Genomic DNA, 15492 nt, shown 5'->3' with positions numbered 1-15492 from the left:
AGTTCTGGTGTGGCGGGGGGAAAGAACCCAATTTAAAAAACAGGCAGAGGAGACAGTTCTCTAAACAAGACATACAAGTGGCCAAGAGACATATGAAAAAATGCTCTACATCACTAATCATCAGAGAGATGCAAATTAAAACAACAGTGAGGTATCACAGCACACCTGTCAGAATGGCTGCCATCAACAAATCATCAAAGAACAAGTTCTGGCAAGGGTGTGGAGGAAAGGGCACTCTAGTACACTGCTGGTGGGAATTCAGATTGGTGCAGCCATTATGGAAAACAATATGGTGCTTTTTCAAAAAATTAAATATTGAATTGCCATTTGACCCAGCAATCCCACTTCTATGAATATATCCTAAGAAGCCTGAAACAACAATCAGAAAGAATATATGTACCCCAATGCTCATAGCAGCACTATTTACAGTCGCTAAAATCTGCAAACAGCCCAAGTGTCCATCAATAGATGAGTGGATGAAAAAGCTGTGGTACTTGTACACAACAGGTTACTCTGTGGCTGTAAGAAAGAGAGATATCTTTTCCTTGAGACACCATGGAGAGACCGTAATTGTATTATGCTAAGCGAAATAAGCCAATCAGAGAAAGACAAATACCACATGATCTCACTTATTTGTGGAATATAATGAACAAAATAAACTTATGAACAAAATAGACCCAGAGACATAGAAAGGAGTGGTGTTCAGACTGACAAACCTCAGAGGAGGGGGTGGGGGGGATGGATAATATAAACCAAAGAACTTATATGCATGTATGCATAACCAATGGACATAGACAACAATGCTGGGGGAGGGTGTCTAGGGGGAAAAAGGAGAAACATCTGTAACAAAAATAAATTAATAAAAATTGCAGAAAAAATCTTTCAATTTTACCTCACTGCAAAATACAAACGTGTTATCTATCATAAGGATGCCTGAATTGTGTTCCTCTTCTTGCCTCACTGTCCAGGCTCCAGCCACACTGAATACGTTTCATATTTCACCCAAATATGTCATACTTTTTCTTTCATCCAGACCTTTGCTTATGTTGTTTCCTCCACCTGGAAAGCCTGTTTCCATCTTCACACCAAGTAAGTTTAATCTACTTCTAGCTGGCCTATGCCTAGGGATTTATTTGTCTTTATATATTTCTACAACACCTTGAATTTCTTCCTTATCATACTAACTCATCATTGCTTGCTTTATTTAGTATTTATCTTTTTTGACCTCATGTCCCTTTCCCTACAAGCAAAGTGAAGTTTCTTCTACACTGTCCTCTCATAATACCCTATTCTCATCTCTTACATCACTCTTCACTATTATAATTACCAAACTCTCTGTCTATTCAGGCTAAACTGTAAGTACCTTGAAAGCAGAGGATATCTTCTCTGTTATCAGTGCCTAGCACTCAATAATGCTCAGTAAATATGTCTGGATGAATAAACAGATTAATGGAGAACACATAAATAAACTTAGGAGAATTTCCCCTCAAAGCCTAGGTGCTTCAGAAAGTTTCAGCATTGGCTGCCAGTCTTTCACACAAAGGAGCACTTTCCAGGAGCTAATTTCCAGTAATGATATTTAAAATGCTTTTGCTTTTACTTAATTTCATGGAAGATGTTTGAAAGCTTTCAGGTTCTTGGGCTTGCATTCTATGACTTGGATGAAACAATTAGGGCAAAGACAGGGACAGGGACTGACAAACCTTTCCTAGGATGGTTTTCATTTGCTTATTTTTAAAATAAGCTAATGAATAGAGTGAAATTTTCATGGTGCAGACATTCTCCCTTCTCCTAGTTATCATTTGCCATTATCCCTTCCCTGTCATGGACAAATTTATAGAGAGAGATAATCAGTTTGAGCAGGAAATGCCTGCCTTTTGGCAATTGTCTTCTCCCTCTCTCTTACTTATTTTGATGGCAAGTCATCCATTCCTACTATGCTGACAAAAATGCTTATGATGTGAGCAGTATTTGCCCCATGGGGGAGAATAAAGAAGAAAGGGAGGGTCAGCCATGAGACAAACATTTAGCTGACCCTGCATTTGCATTCTCTCTCATCAGGTAAAAGTTGGCATTCAGAAGCATATGGGTCCTCTACACAAGCTATGGATCCTGCATCTGCTAGACCCCGGCTTGAAATGCACACAATCAATGGATATGTAAACCGGTCTCTGCCAGGTATGTACACACTTGCTCAAGAATCCTCAGGGTCTTCAGCATTCACTACAAGAGCTCTTTTCTCCAGTTCTCTGTAGCTAGCCCTGCACCCCAGAGGAAAGCCCACTGAATTCTGGCCTCTGGAGGTAGGGGGAGGTATCTTAAACTATAGTGGCTGATTCCTCTTCCAGTTACCTAAAAATGAAGGCCTGCCCATGTAACAGAGCTCACACCTTTCTCTTTCCTTTTGCTTGAATATCAGTGGGCAATCAAAAATGAACATATATTTAAAGAAAGTCTAAAACATGAAAGGGATATTCAAAAGACAAAGAAAATAATAATCCTAGAAGAAAAAGAGGCAACGCTTAGAACAGAAGGGAACTTGTCAAAAGTTCTAATTAGTACTTTTATAAGGATTCAACAAGATTCTGCATCAATAAAGTAAGAAAAGGATTCTATGAAAAAAACAATCAAAACAAGGATTTGCTCATATAAATTAGAAATATAATGGTCTAAATATAAACTCAATAGAAGGTAGATAGGATAGAGAAAATCTCCCAGAAAGTAAAACAAAAAAAATTGAAAATATATTTTTAAATATTTTAAAAATTAAAGGAATATGTTAAGAATGATAAGATTTGAGTCTTTGTATTAAAATTTTACAACAGGATGAATAAATAAAAAGATCCCAACTCAAAATTAAGATTGTGGAATTCCAGAGAACACAGAGAAGATATTTAAGCTTTTACTGGAAAAAATATGTCACATATAAAAACATGAGACTTAAACTGGCAATATAATGAAGGAATACCTTTAAAGTTTTAAGGCCAGTGTGACTCAGCAGTTGAGTGTCGACCCATGCACCAAGAGGTTGCTGGTTCGATTCCCGATCAGGACACATGCCCAAGTTGTGGGCCTGATCCTCGGTGCGGGGCATGCAGGAGGTGGCCAGTCGATGTTCTCTCTCATTGGTGTTTTTATCTCTCTCTCCCTCTCACTTCCTGTCTTTCTAAAATCAATAAAGGAAATAAATATTTAAAGTTCTAAGGTAAAAGTCATTTTCAACCTAAAATTCATAAACAAACTATAAATCAGTGGTGGAGGCAAGAATAAAGACACTCTCAGAAGATTCCAAAATGGCGGTGAAGTGAACAAAAGCTACACAGACCGTCTCCCAGAACCAAACTGGAATTACAACTATAACACAGACAAATCGACGGGAAAAAGTAACAGGAAAGCAGCTTGCAAGGACCATATAACCAGGGACACTAGCTCGATCCTGGTAGGATTGCAAAGGCGCGAGATGGAGGCTGGGAGCCCACAGAGAGCAGCGGCCTTAGCTGGGAGCAGCGCCCTCAGGTTAAACTCCCAAGCGGCTCCACAGCGCAGAGCTGGGATGGAGGCTAAAAAAGCCACAGCTACGCAACTTGGGCTCTTGCAGAGGGAGGGCAGAGTGGACTGGAACTGTGTGGGGACACTCCGGATTTGGAGGCCACTCAGAGCTTTTTCTGAGTTGCAGCCATGCAGGACTGTGATCATCTTACTCCTTCCCAGGGCCCTGGGGAGAGGCAGTGGCCACTCCATCGGAGATTCAACCCCACACTGTGGGCCATTGAAATGCTAATTGAGACTCACTAACAACCAGCATCTGCCCCAACCTCAGAAAATCCCCTTGTGCTGAGAACCTGAGGGAGTTTTTCAATCAATTGACAACTCAAAACTCTTAAAGTAACCTCGACTGACACCCTCCAGGCAAAAAGGTAGAGGATAACAGTACTTTTCCTGGGCTTGCAACTTTAACCAGGAAAGTAAGACTTGACAGTGGTGTTTAACGTGGGTCCTCCCTTGCTCATCTAAAAGCAGGAGAGGGAGCCACAAAGAGCAGAACACCAAGACCAACAGGGAAAACTTGACAGGCTCCAAAGCCTACTGTGATAGCCAAAATGATGAAACAAAGAAACAGAAGCCAAATGAAAAAACAAGAAACCTCCATCGAACATGAGATAAATGTGGAGCAGTTAGGCAAGTAAACACAGCTAGAATTCAAAGCCATGATCTTGAGGAAGCTCAACAGCATGAGTAAGGACATAGAGATGCTGAAAATAAAGCAACTGGATATTAAAAGCCACGAAGAAGAGATAAAAAATGACATATGAGAAATGAAAAACACATTGGAAGATCTAAAAAGCAGAGTAGAAGAAGCTGAGAACCAGATCAGTGAATTAGAATACAGGGTAGAAAAAATCAACCAATCAGAAAACCAAAAGAAAAGACGACTAAAAAACAGGAAGACAGCTTAAGAGAACTGTGGGACAACTGGAAATGTAATAATATTCGCATCATAGGAGTCCCCAAAGTAGAAGAAAATGAGCAAGGGTTAGAGAATATATTTGAAGAAATAGTGACAGAAAATGTCCCTAATTTGGTGAAGGAACAAGGCATTCAAGTTCAAGAAGCACAGAGAGCCCCAAGTAAGAAGAACCCAAACAGGCCCACACCAAGACACATAGTAATTAAAATGCCAAAAATTAAAGACAAATAATACTAAATGCAGCAAGAGATAAGCAACAGGTTACCTACAAAGAAAACCCCATAAGGCTCTCAGCTGACTTCGCACATAAACACTACAGGCCAGAAGGGAATGGCATGAAGTAATCAAGGTCATGAAAAACAAGGATCTGAATCCAAGACTACTCTACCCAGCAAGGCTACCATTCAAAATAGAAGGTCAAATAAAGAGCTTCCTAGAAAAAAAAAAAAGAAAAAAAAAAGGGTAAGGGAATACATTAGCACCAAACCAGCACTGCAAGAAATGTTAAAAGGACTACTGTAATTAGTAGAAGAACTAAGAAGAAAAATAGAACCACACTAAACAAAAATGGCAACAAACAGTACATATCAATAATAACCTTAAATGCAAATGGACTGAATGCTCCACTAAAAAAACACAGAATAGTTGATTGAATAAGAAAGCATGACTCATCTATATGTTGTTTACAAGAGACCCACCTCACAACAAAAGACTCACATAGGTTGTAAGTGATGGGATGGAAAAAATCTTCCAAGCAAATGGAAAGTAAAAAAAAAAAAAAACAAAGCAGGGGTAGCAATACTCATATCTGATAAAAGAGATTTCAAAATGAAGGCCATAACTAGAGACAAAGAAGGCCACTACATAATATTGAAAGGATCTATCCAACAGGAAGATATAACCTTGATAAACATATATGCACCCAATATAGGAGCATCAAAATATATTAAAAATCTTCTAGAGGACTTCCAAGGAGAAATCGACAGTAATACAATCATAGCAGGGGAATTCAACACCTGGTTGACATCACTGGATAGATCTTCTAGACAAAAAATTAACAAGGAAACGGAGACTCTAAATGAAGCACCAAACCAAATGGATTTAATAGATATGTACAGAGAACTACACCCCAAAACTGCAGAATTCACATTTTTTTCAAGTGCACATGGGACATCCTCAAAGATATACCACATGATAGGACACAAACTAAATCTCTACAAGTTCAAGAAGATTGAAATCATATCAAGCATCTTCTCAGATCACAATGGCATGAAACTAGAAATCAATTGCAACAAGAACATGCAAAGACAATTGGACACATGTAGGCTAAATAGCATGTTATTAAACAATGAATGGGTTACCGAGGAAATCAAGGAAGAAATTAAAAACTTCCTGAAAACAAATGAAAATGAACACACAACAACTCAAAATCTATGGGATGCAGCAAAAGCAGTTCTGAGAGGGAAGTTCATAGCACTACAGGCCTACATCAAGAAACAAGAAAAATTTCTAATTGACTGTCTAACCTCACTACTTAAAGAATTAGAAAGCAAACAAAACAAAACAAAACAAAAAACCCAGATCAAGTAGAAGGAAGGAAATAGTATAGATCAGAGCAGAAAAAATGACATAGAGACAAAAAAACAAACAAACAAACAAAAAACACCACAAAAAACAATTCAAAGGTACAATGAAACAAAGAGCTGGTTTTATGAAAAGATAAACAAGATTGATGGAACCTTAGCTAGACTCACCAAGAAACAAAGAGAGAGAACCCAAATACACAAAATCAGAAATGAGAGTGGAGAAGAAACAACCGACACCACAGAAATACAAAAGATCATTAACAGCTACTATGAAAAATTATGGCAACAAATTCTACAATGTAAGCTAAATGGACAAATTTCTAGAAACACACAGTCTCCCAAAACTGGACCAGGAAGAGATAGAAAACTTGAACAGACCAATAACAACTAAGGAAATTGAAGAGGTAATCAAGGCTCTCCCGGCAAACAAAAGCACAGGCCCAGATGGCTTCATGAGGGAGTTTGACCAAACATTCAAAGAAGAACTAACACCCATTCTCCTCAAACTATTTCAAAAAATTCAAGAAGAAGAAAGACTTCCAAACTCATTTCATGAGGCCAGCATAATTTTCATTCCATAAACAGAAAAAGACACTACAGAGAAAGAAAACTACAGGCCAATATCCCTGATGAACATAGAGGCCAAAATCCTGAACAAAATACTAGCAAATTGGATCCAGTAATACATCAAAAAAATTACTCACCATGACCAAGTGAGATTCATTCTAGGGATGCAAGGCTGGTACAATATTCACGAATCACTAAATGTGATACACTGTATATACAAATTGAAGAATAAAAACTACATGAGCACATCAATAGATGCTGAAAAAGCATTTGACAAAATCCATTTATGATAAAAACGCTCAGCAATCTGGGAATACAGGGATCATATCTCGACATAATAAAGGCCATATATAAAAGACCTACACTCAACATAATACTCAATGGGCAGAAACTAAAAGCATTTCCCTTAACAGCAGGAACAGGACAAGGATGCCCTCTTTCGCCACTCTTATTTAACATAGTACTGGAAGTGTTAGCCACAGCAATCAGACAGGAAGAAAAAATAAAAGGGATCCAAATTGGAAAGGAGGAAGTGAAACTGTCATTATTTGCAGATGACATGATACTATACGTAGAAAACTGCAAAGACTCCATCAGAAATTTACTTGACTTAATAAATGAATTTGAAAAAGTAGCAGGGTACAAAATTCACATCAAGTAGTCGATAGCATTCTTATACACAAATGATGAACTCACAGAAAGAGAAACTAAAAAAACAATCCCATTTACCATTGTGGCAAAAAAATTGAGATACCTAGGAATAAACTTAACCAAAGAAATAAAGGACCTATTCGCAGAAAACTACAGGTCATTGAAAAAAGAAATAGAGGAAGATATAAAAAAGTGGAAGCACATACCCTGTTCATGGATTGGGAGAATTAACATCATTAAAATGTCCATATTACCCAAAGCAATCTATAGATTCAACGCAATCCCCATCAAAATACCAATGGCATACTTCACAGAATTAGAACAATTATTTCAAAAGTTCACATGGAACCAAAAAGGGCCTCGAATAGCCACAGCAATCTTGAAAAGGAAGAACAAAGTTGGAGGGATCACATTACCAGATTTCAGGTTTTACTACAAAGCCACTGTATTCAAAACAGCCTGGTACTGGCACAAGAACAGGCATATAGACCAGTGGAACAGAACAGAGAACCCAGAAATGGACCCAAGGCAATATGCTCAATTAACATTTGACAAAGTTGGCAAGAGAAAACAGTGGAGTAAGGCCAGCCTCTTTAATAAATGGTGCTGAGAAAATTGGACAGCTACTTGCAGAAAAATGAAACTAGACCATCAACTTACACCCTACATGAGAATAAACTCAAAATGGATAAAAGACTTAAATGTAACTCATAAATCCATAAAAATCCTAGAAGAGACTGTAGGCAACAAAATTTCAGACATCATACGCAGCAGAATTTTTACTGACACATCACCTAAGGCAATAGAAACAAAGGAGAAAATGAACACATGGGACTACATAAAACTCAAAAGCTTCTGCACAGAAAAATATACAATCATCTAAACGGAAAGGCTACCCACTGTACAGGAGAGCATAATTGCCAATGATATATCAGATAAGGGGTTAATTTCCAAAACATATAGAGTGCTCATATAACTCCACAAAAGGAAGACAAAGAATCCAATTAAAAACTGGACAGAGGAACTAAACAGACACCTCTCCAAACAGGACATACAAATGGCTAAGAAACATATGAGGAAATGCTCATCATCACTAATCATCAGAGAGATGCAAATTAAAACAACAATGAGGTATCACCTCACACCTGTCAGAATGGCCGCCATCAACAAATCATCAAACAACAAGTGTTGGCGACGGTGTGGAGAAAAGGGGACTCTAGTGCACTGCTGGTGGGAATTCAGACTGGTGTAGGCACTATGGAAAACAATATGGTATTACCTCAAAAAATTAAAAATTTAACTGCCATTTGACCCAGTGATCCCACTTCTAGGAATATACCCTAAGAAGCCTGAAACACTAATCAGAAAGAATATATGTACCCCAATGTTTGTAGCAGCACTATTTACAATAGCTAAGATCTGGAAACAGCCCAAGTGTCCATCAGTAGACGAATGGATCAAAAAGCTGTGGTACATATTCACAATGGAGTACTACGCAGCTGTAAGAAAGAAAGATCTGTTATCATTTGAGACTACATGGAGAGACCTGGAAAGTATCATCCTAAGTGAAACAATCCAAACAGAGAAAAACAAGTTTCATATGATCTCACTTATTTGTGGAATATAATGAACATAACAGTCTGAGGAATGGGGTATTCCCAGAGACGTGGAAGTGGGGGTAAACACTGACAATCCCCTAAAGAGGCGGGTGGTGGGGGAGAGATAAACCACAGAACTTATATGCATGTATGCATGAACAGTGGACATGGACAACAAACTGGGGAAAGGGCAGGGAGGGAGGGGGAAGGGGGAATCAGTGGGGGAAAAAGGAGAAACATATGTAACAATAATTAATTTAAAAAAAAAGTGTGGTACATGTACACAATGGAATACTATGCGGCTGTAGGAAAGAAAGATCTCTTATCCTTTGAGAGATGGCATGGAAGGACCTGCAGAGTATTATGCTAAGCAAAACAAGCTAAGCAGAGAAAGACAAATATAACATGATCTCACTTATTTGTGGAATATAATGAACTAAACAAACTGCTGAATAAAATTAACCCAGACACATGGAGGTGGGGTACAAACTGCCAAGCCTCAGGGCAGGGTAATTGGGGGAAGAGATAAATCACAGAACTTACATGCATGTATGCATGACCAATGAACATAGACAACAAAGCTGGGGATGGGGTGGAGAGTAAGGGGAGAAGGGTGTCAATAGGGGGAAAAATGAGAAACATTTGTAACAAAAACTAATTAATAAATACAAAATTAAAAAGAGTCAGACACAAAATTGTCCGTAAGTACAATTTCAATTTGAAGAAACACACACATAATAAATTTTTTTAAAAAAATAGATAAAGTTGAAAGCTTCAGGATCCAAAATATAAAACAGCTATGCCCTAGTAGCTAACTGTGTGATTTCTAAACATACTGCTTGGGTTCAAATTTGAGCAAGTTAATTAACCTCTCTGGGCATGAGTTTCTTCTCATCTAAGAGAAAGATAATGATAATAATTTCTACATTCATAGAGTTATTGTGAGGAGTGAGTAAGTTAAAATTATAAAATACTTTGGACAGTGCTTGAGATAAAACAAGTACTTAGTGACTATTAGTGTTATTAATTAAACTGGTGTTAGATTGGATGTAAGAAGTGAGAGTGAAGATAAGAATAACTCTCACTTGCAAAATTGAATACAGGATAATGCTCCCATTCACTGAAATAAGGAACTGTAGAAGAAGAAGAGGTAATGAAGATCTCAAATTTGGTTTTGGATGTGTGGGTTTTATGAAATATCCAGGTAAAGATATTGAAAAGGTGATTGTATGAATCTGTAGTTATGGGAGAGGTCTGACACAGGAGAGTTATTACTATATAGATGATCATTAACACCATCAAAATGGATAATATTGATCAGGGAGAAAATATTGATTAACAAGCAAATAAGGCCTAAAGCTGAGCACTGGGGTTATCTGTCATCTAATGGATGAGTAGAGAAGGAGGGATCAGGGAAGGAGACAGAAGAAGGAGCAGTTTATGCAATAGGGAAACAAAACCCAGAGAGGTGTTGGCATAGAGGCCAAGGGAGGAAGGAATTTCAAGAAGGAAAAGCCCTGGCCAGTTTGGCTCAGCAGTTAGTGTTGGCCCACACACCAAAGTGTCAAGGATTCAATTCCCAGTCAAGGGCACATACCTGAGTTGTGGGTCAATCCCCAGTCCTGGTTGAAGTCATGCAGGAGGTGACCAATCAATGCGTTTCTCTCACTTTGATGTTTCTCTCTCTCTTTATTCTTCCCTCCCTTCTACTTTATCCCTATCTAAAAAAATCGATGGGGAAAAAAAAAAATATCCTCAGGAGAGGATTAACAAAAGAAGAAGAAGAAGAAGAAGAAGAAGGAATGAATGCTTAATAGGTACAAATTCAAGTGCAAATAAACATTAAATAAAGACTAAAAAAATATTAATTGGATTTAGCAGCATGACAGTCACCAACCTTAGCAAGAGCTGTTGCTTTCACAGTACCCCAGTGTCCTTAGAAAGTTTGGTTCTAAGTCAAGATAATAAAATTTATAAGGTCAATTTGTTCATCATATCTTAGAAAATGTTTTCCAGTTCAATTTCTCTATTTAATGACCATAGCTATTTTATTCCTACTTTACAGGTCTGATTGGATGTCACAAGAAATTGGTATATTGGCATGTGATTGGAATGGGCACGACCCCTGAAGTGCACTCAATTTTCCTTGAAGGTCACACATTTCTTGTGAGGAACCATCGACAAGCCTCCTTGGAGATCTCGCCAATAACTTTCCTTACTGCTCAGACACTTCTGATGGAACTTGGCCAGTTTCTACTATTTTGCCATATCTCTTCTCACCAGCATGGTAATATCTGTGGATCTTAAAAACTAGTATTACAAGTATTCAGCTCTTATTTTAATGGAATTTACTTTCCACTCTCCAGTAAAGCATTACTGTATGTTAGTTACTTCTCAACTGAGATTCCCTGGTTGCCAGTTTTCAGAGTAAAGATTTTGCCTTGAATATAAGAGGGCTTGAATACATGTAGTATTGGTGAATTTCTAGTTAAATACCTGTGATAGAAGTAGGGCAGGTGGTTTAGGGATAAATGAAGTGGCAAAAGTAAGGAGGACAGTATATTATTGGTTTTCCATTATGATCCCATTAACTAGGCTTTGACACTGTGGAGAGAGAGATGGCAGGTCATACATAGCTGAAGAGATGTTTTATGAGAAAATTTAGGAAAATGGAAAAACGAAACAAAACAGCACTTCCCAGGTTGTAATCACAAGGGCTCCAGGATATCAGTAGAGAATCCCAGAGCAATAACTAGCAAATACCAGAGAATATTGCAGTGCTCAATATGAGACACCAGACCACTAATGTACATGGAGGCACTCTGCAGATACCTGGTAAGAGATGAGAGACATCTGGAAAACTCAGAGCACGTCAGGGGATAGTGGATATTGGGAGAAGCAACATGGGAGTGAAAGTTGGTAAGCATACTTGAGACACCTCGTGAGTTTTTTTTTAATCCTCACCCAAGGACATTTTTGCATTTATCTTCGAATAGAGTGGGAGGGAGAGAGGGAGGAAGAGAGGAGGAGAGAAACATCCATATGAGATAGACACATCGAATGGTTGCCACTCTCACAACCCCAACTTGGGCAGGGCTGAACCGCAATTGAGGTACGTGCCCTTAGCGGGAACCGAACCTGAAACTCTCTGGTCCACAGGCCAACGCTCTAACCACTGAACCAAACAGGCCAGGGCACCTCGTGAGGTTTTTAAGGACTACTTGATGGGGACTTTGCAAAGGGTCAAAGTTCCTGTGAAATCACTTTGCCACAATGCCACCTAGAGTTTTGGATTATTGTTAATGTAAAAAATCATATTACAGAATCATCTCGCCCCCATTTTCCTTTTTATATATTCATTCTATTAACTCTTAATATTGAATCTAGTCTTAATATTATCTAGTCTGAGCTTGATTCAATTTAAGAGGAATTTATGTCTTATTTTGTTTTATTCTCTGACAACTTGTTTTCACTGATTTTAATTATTGCTTTTCAGAAAAATGATTTGCTTCATTGGATCTCAAATAAAACCCATCATTTTAAGATATAGAATGAATTAGGTTTAAGTCCACATGAACCCTGGACTAGTTGTTTGCTGCTCTTGAAGTCTGCCCTGTTCCTCATATTCAGTAAACAGGTCTACCTTGTTAGTATTTTTTTTTTTTTTTTTGCATTTTTTGTTCAGGTAGAGTGGGAGGGAGAGAGTGGAACAGAGAGAGAGAGAGAAACATCGACGTGAAAGGGAAACATCGAGTGGCTGCCACCCGCACAACCGACCAGGGCCGGGGACAAACTGCAACCGAGGTACGCGCCCTTAGCGGGAACCGAACCCGGGTCTCTCAGGACCACAGGCCGACGCTCTAACCGCTGAACCAAACCGGCCAGGGCTACCTTGTTAGTATTGATCTTCAAAATAGCCCTATGGCACAGATAGGGTAGGAATTATTATCTACATCTTATAAAGCATAAAGATGAGATTGAGATTTTTTAATAGACTTGCCATAGGGCTTACAACTGGGCACAGGCAAAAATGCTCTTAAAATATATAACATATTGCCTAGCTGGTGTGGCTCAGTGGATTGAGCGTTGTCCCATGGACTGAGAGATCCTGGTTAGATTCCCAGTTGGGGCACATGTTTGGGTTTTGGGCTTGATCCCGGGTGGGGGTCGTGTAGGAGACAGCTGATCAATGTTTCTCTCTCACATTGATGTTTCTCTCTCTCTCTCCCTTCCTCTCTCTCACTAAAAAAATCAATAAAAAACATTAAAAATATATATATATAACATTTGTTTTATTTTGTGCTGTACCTTTTCATATTTTTATGAACTTGGAATGCATTTTGAAATTTATATCTATCCTACTATTTTTCCTGATAAGCTGTTATTAAATTGATGTTTTTGTGTCATACTTTAAAAGAGTAAATATAGAAATCATTAGGTAACTGTGGGAATGGGGAGTTTGTCTCCTTGTTTATAATTTGGGAGTTGGGGAGTGATAGGCTCCGAGCCAGTTCCAGAAAGGAAATAGTCATATGTATTGTAAGAGCAAATGAATGAGTCTTGAAAGGGAGGTACGCCCTGGCTGGTTTGGCTCAGCGGTTAGAGAGTCGGCCTGCAGTTCAGAAAGGGAGGTAAAATATTTATTAAAGGAGAGTCAAGCAGAAGGGAAATGATGAGTGCAAAGACCACAGGAAGAAACCAGCAAGCACCAGATATGGAAGGGTAATCCATATAGGAAAGTGGCAAAAAGAGTATTGGTGTGGAGGAGGGAAACACTTAAGAGAGAGCCTTGAAGGCCTAATGACAGACAATGATATCGTACAAGTTAAGGCAAGTAAGTCTTGTGGGAATTTGACATTGTTTTGTTCATCTGATTCCAGATGGTATGGAAGCTTATGTCAAAGTGGATAGTTGCCCAGAGGAACCCCAACTACGGATGAAAAATAATGAAAGAGAGGAATATGATGATGATGATCTTTATGACTCTGACATGGATATTGTCAGGTTTGATGATGACAACTCTTCTCCCTTTATCCAAATCCGCTCAGTTGCCAAGAAACATCCTAAAATTTGGGTCCACTATATTGCTGCTGAAGAGGAGGAATGGGACTATGCTCCCTCAGTCCCCACCTCTAATGACAAGTAAGCACTTTTTGATTCCTGCTACTCTCTCTTCCCCATACTCAAAAGGTTCTTCCTAGTTATTCAAAATAACAAATCTTCAAACCACAGTTAGGATAGGTGCAAGTATGGAATTAAATGTCAAGGGCATTAATATGTTTGGAAACTAAAATAGCTAAGCATCAAGAATGCTTGTATTTTTCCCACTCTTTTTCTTGATTAAATCATATCAGTTGTTTTAGAGTTGGATTTTAGCCATTTCTACCTAGAATTCTCCATTTCAAACTCTCATCTTTTTGTGTCTCATATAGAAATTATACGAGCTTATATTTGAATAATGGTCCTCAGCGGATTGGTAGGAAGTACAAAAAGGTCCGATTTATGGCTTACACAAATGAAACATTTAAAACTCGTGAAGCTATTCAGTATGAATCAGGAATCCTTGGACCTTTACTTTATGGAGAAGTTGGAGATACCCTGTTGGTAAGTTGAGGAAAAGATATAAGGTTGGGTAAGAAGAAAGAATCTGGAGGGTTTTGAGTTTCTTAAAACTTCATAAACTGGCCTTATCTGTAATGGGCATTATCTTTAAAAAATTATAAATGTTATACAAATAAATGTGGATTATAAATTTGTTTAAAAATATGAGTATATACAATACAAATTTAATGCCACTCATTAAACCTGCCACACTCCTTTGATATATTCATTGCTTAGACTTTGATACAAATTCTGCTAAAATTTTTCCCACCAATAACATAGTACAAGGAATCAGCAAACTATGGCACGTGAGCCAAATTTGGCTCATAATATATTTTTGGACAGCCTGTAAACTTAGAAGGATTTTGCATTCTTAAAGAGTTGTAAAGAAAAGAATAGTAAGAATATGTGATAGAGACTAGATATGGCTCCCAAAGCTTAGAGCATTTACTATCCAGCCCTTTCTAGAAAACATTTGTTGACCTTTGATACAAGGTATTAAGAATGCTTATGGACTTCTGGTCAAGATGGTGGGGTAGGTAAATGCGGTATCGCGTCCTCCCACAACCACATCAAAGTTACAACTAGACTACAGAACATCCATCATTCAAAACCTCCTGAAATCAAGCTGAATGGAAGTCCTACAACTACGGAATTAAAGCAGCAGCCACATCCAGACTGGTAGGAGGGGCAGAGGGCCGGTGGCGAGATGGGCTGGTCCCACAACCACGTGTGGTGGATAAAAATCAGGAGGATACCTCGGCTGGAAAGGTCCTCCCTGAGGACTGAGGGATCCCTGTCCCACACCAGGTGCCCTGCTCAGGGTTCCAGTGCCAGGAAGAGAAGTCCCCATAACTTCTGGATGGAAACACCAGCGGGAACTGAGTCTCAGGGAGGTTGAGACGGCTGGAGCCCCAGGCAGCTCCTTAAAGGGCCCACGCACAGACTTATCAGACTCTCTCCCTCTAAGCTTGGAGTGGAGGCAGCTCGAGGAGCACCAAAGACATACAAAGAAGAACTG

At 38.7% G+C, this 15492-nt stretch overlaps 1 protein-coding gene across 1 annotated transcript in view; it reads left to right on the top strand.

The window, feature by feature from the left end:
* Positions 1 to 15492, top strand: part of F8 (coagulation factor VIII) — a 272819-nt gene that overhangs the window by 98012 nt on the left and 159315 nt on the right. The window contains exons 6-9 of the mRNA XM_036270458.1: positions 2062 to 2178; positions 10936 to 11157; positions 13751 to 14012; positions 14303 to 14474. Coding sequence (XP_036126351.1) covers positions 2062 to 2178; positions 10936 to 11157; positions 13751 to 14012; positions 14303 to 14474 — 773 coding nt within the window. The remainder of the gene's footprint in view (positions 1 to 2061; positions 2179 to 10935; positions 11158 to 13750; positions 14013 to 14302; positions 14475 to 15492) is intronic.

The sequence above is a fragment of the Molossus molossus genome, unplaced genomic scaffold, assembly GCF_014108415.1.
Source record: "Molossus molossus isolate mMolMol1 unplaced genomic scaffold, mMolMol1.p scaffold_m16_p_2, whole genome shotgun sequence".
Taxonomy (NCBI): domain Eukaryota; kingdom Metazoa; phylum Chordata; class Mammalia; order Chiroptera; family Molossidae; genus Molossus; species Molossus molossus.
The sequence above is the reverse complement of the archived record's forward strand: the minus strand, read 5'-3'. Positions and strand labels throughout refer to the sequence as shown.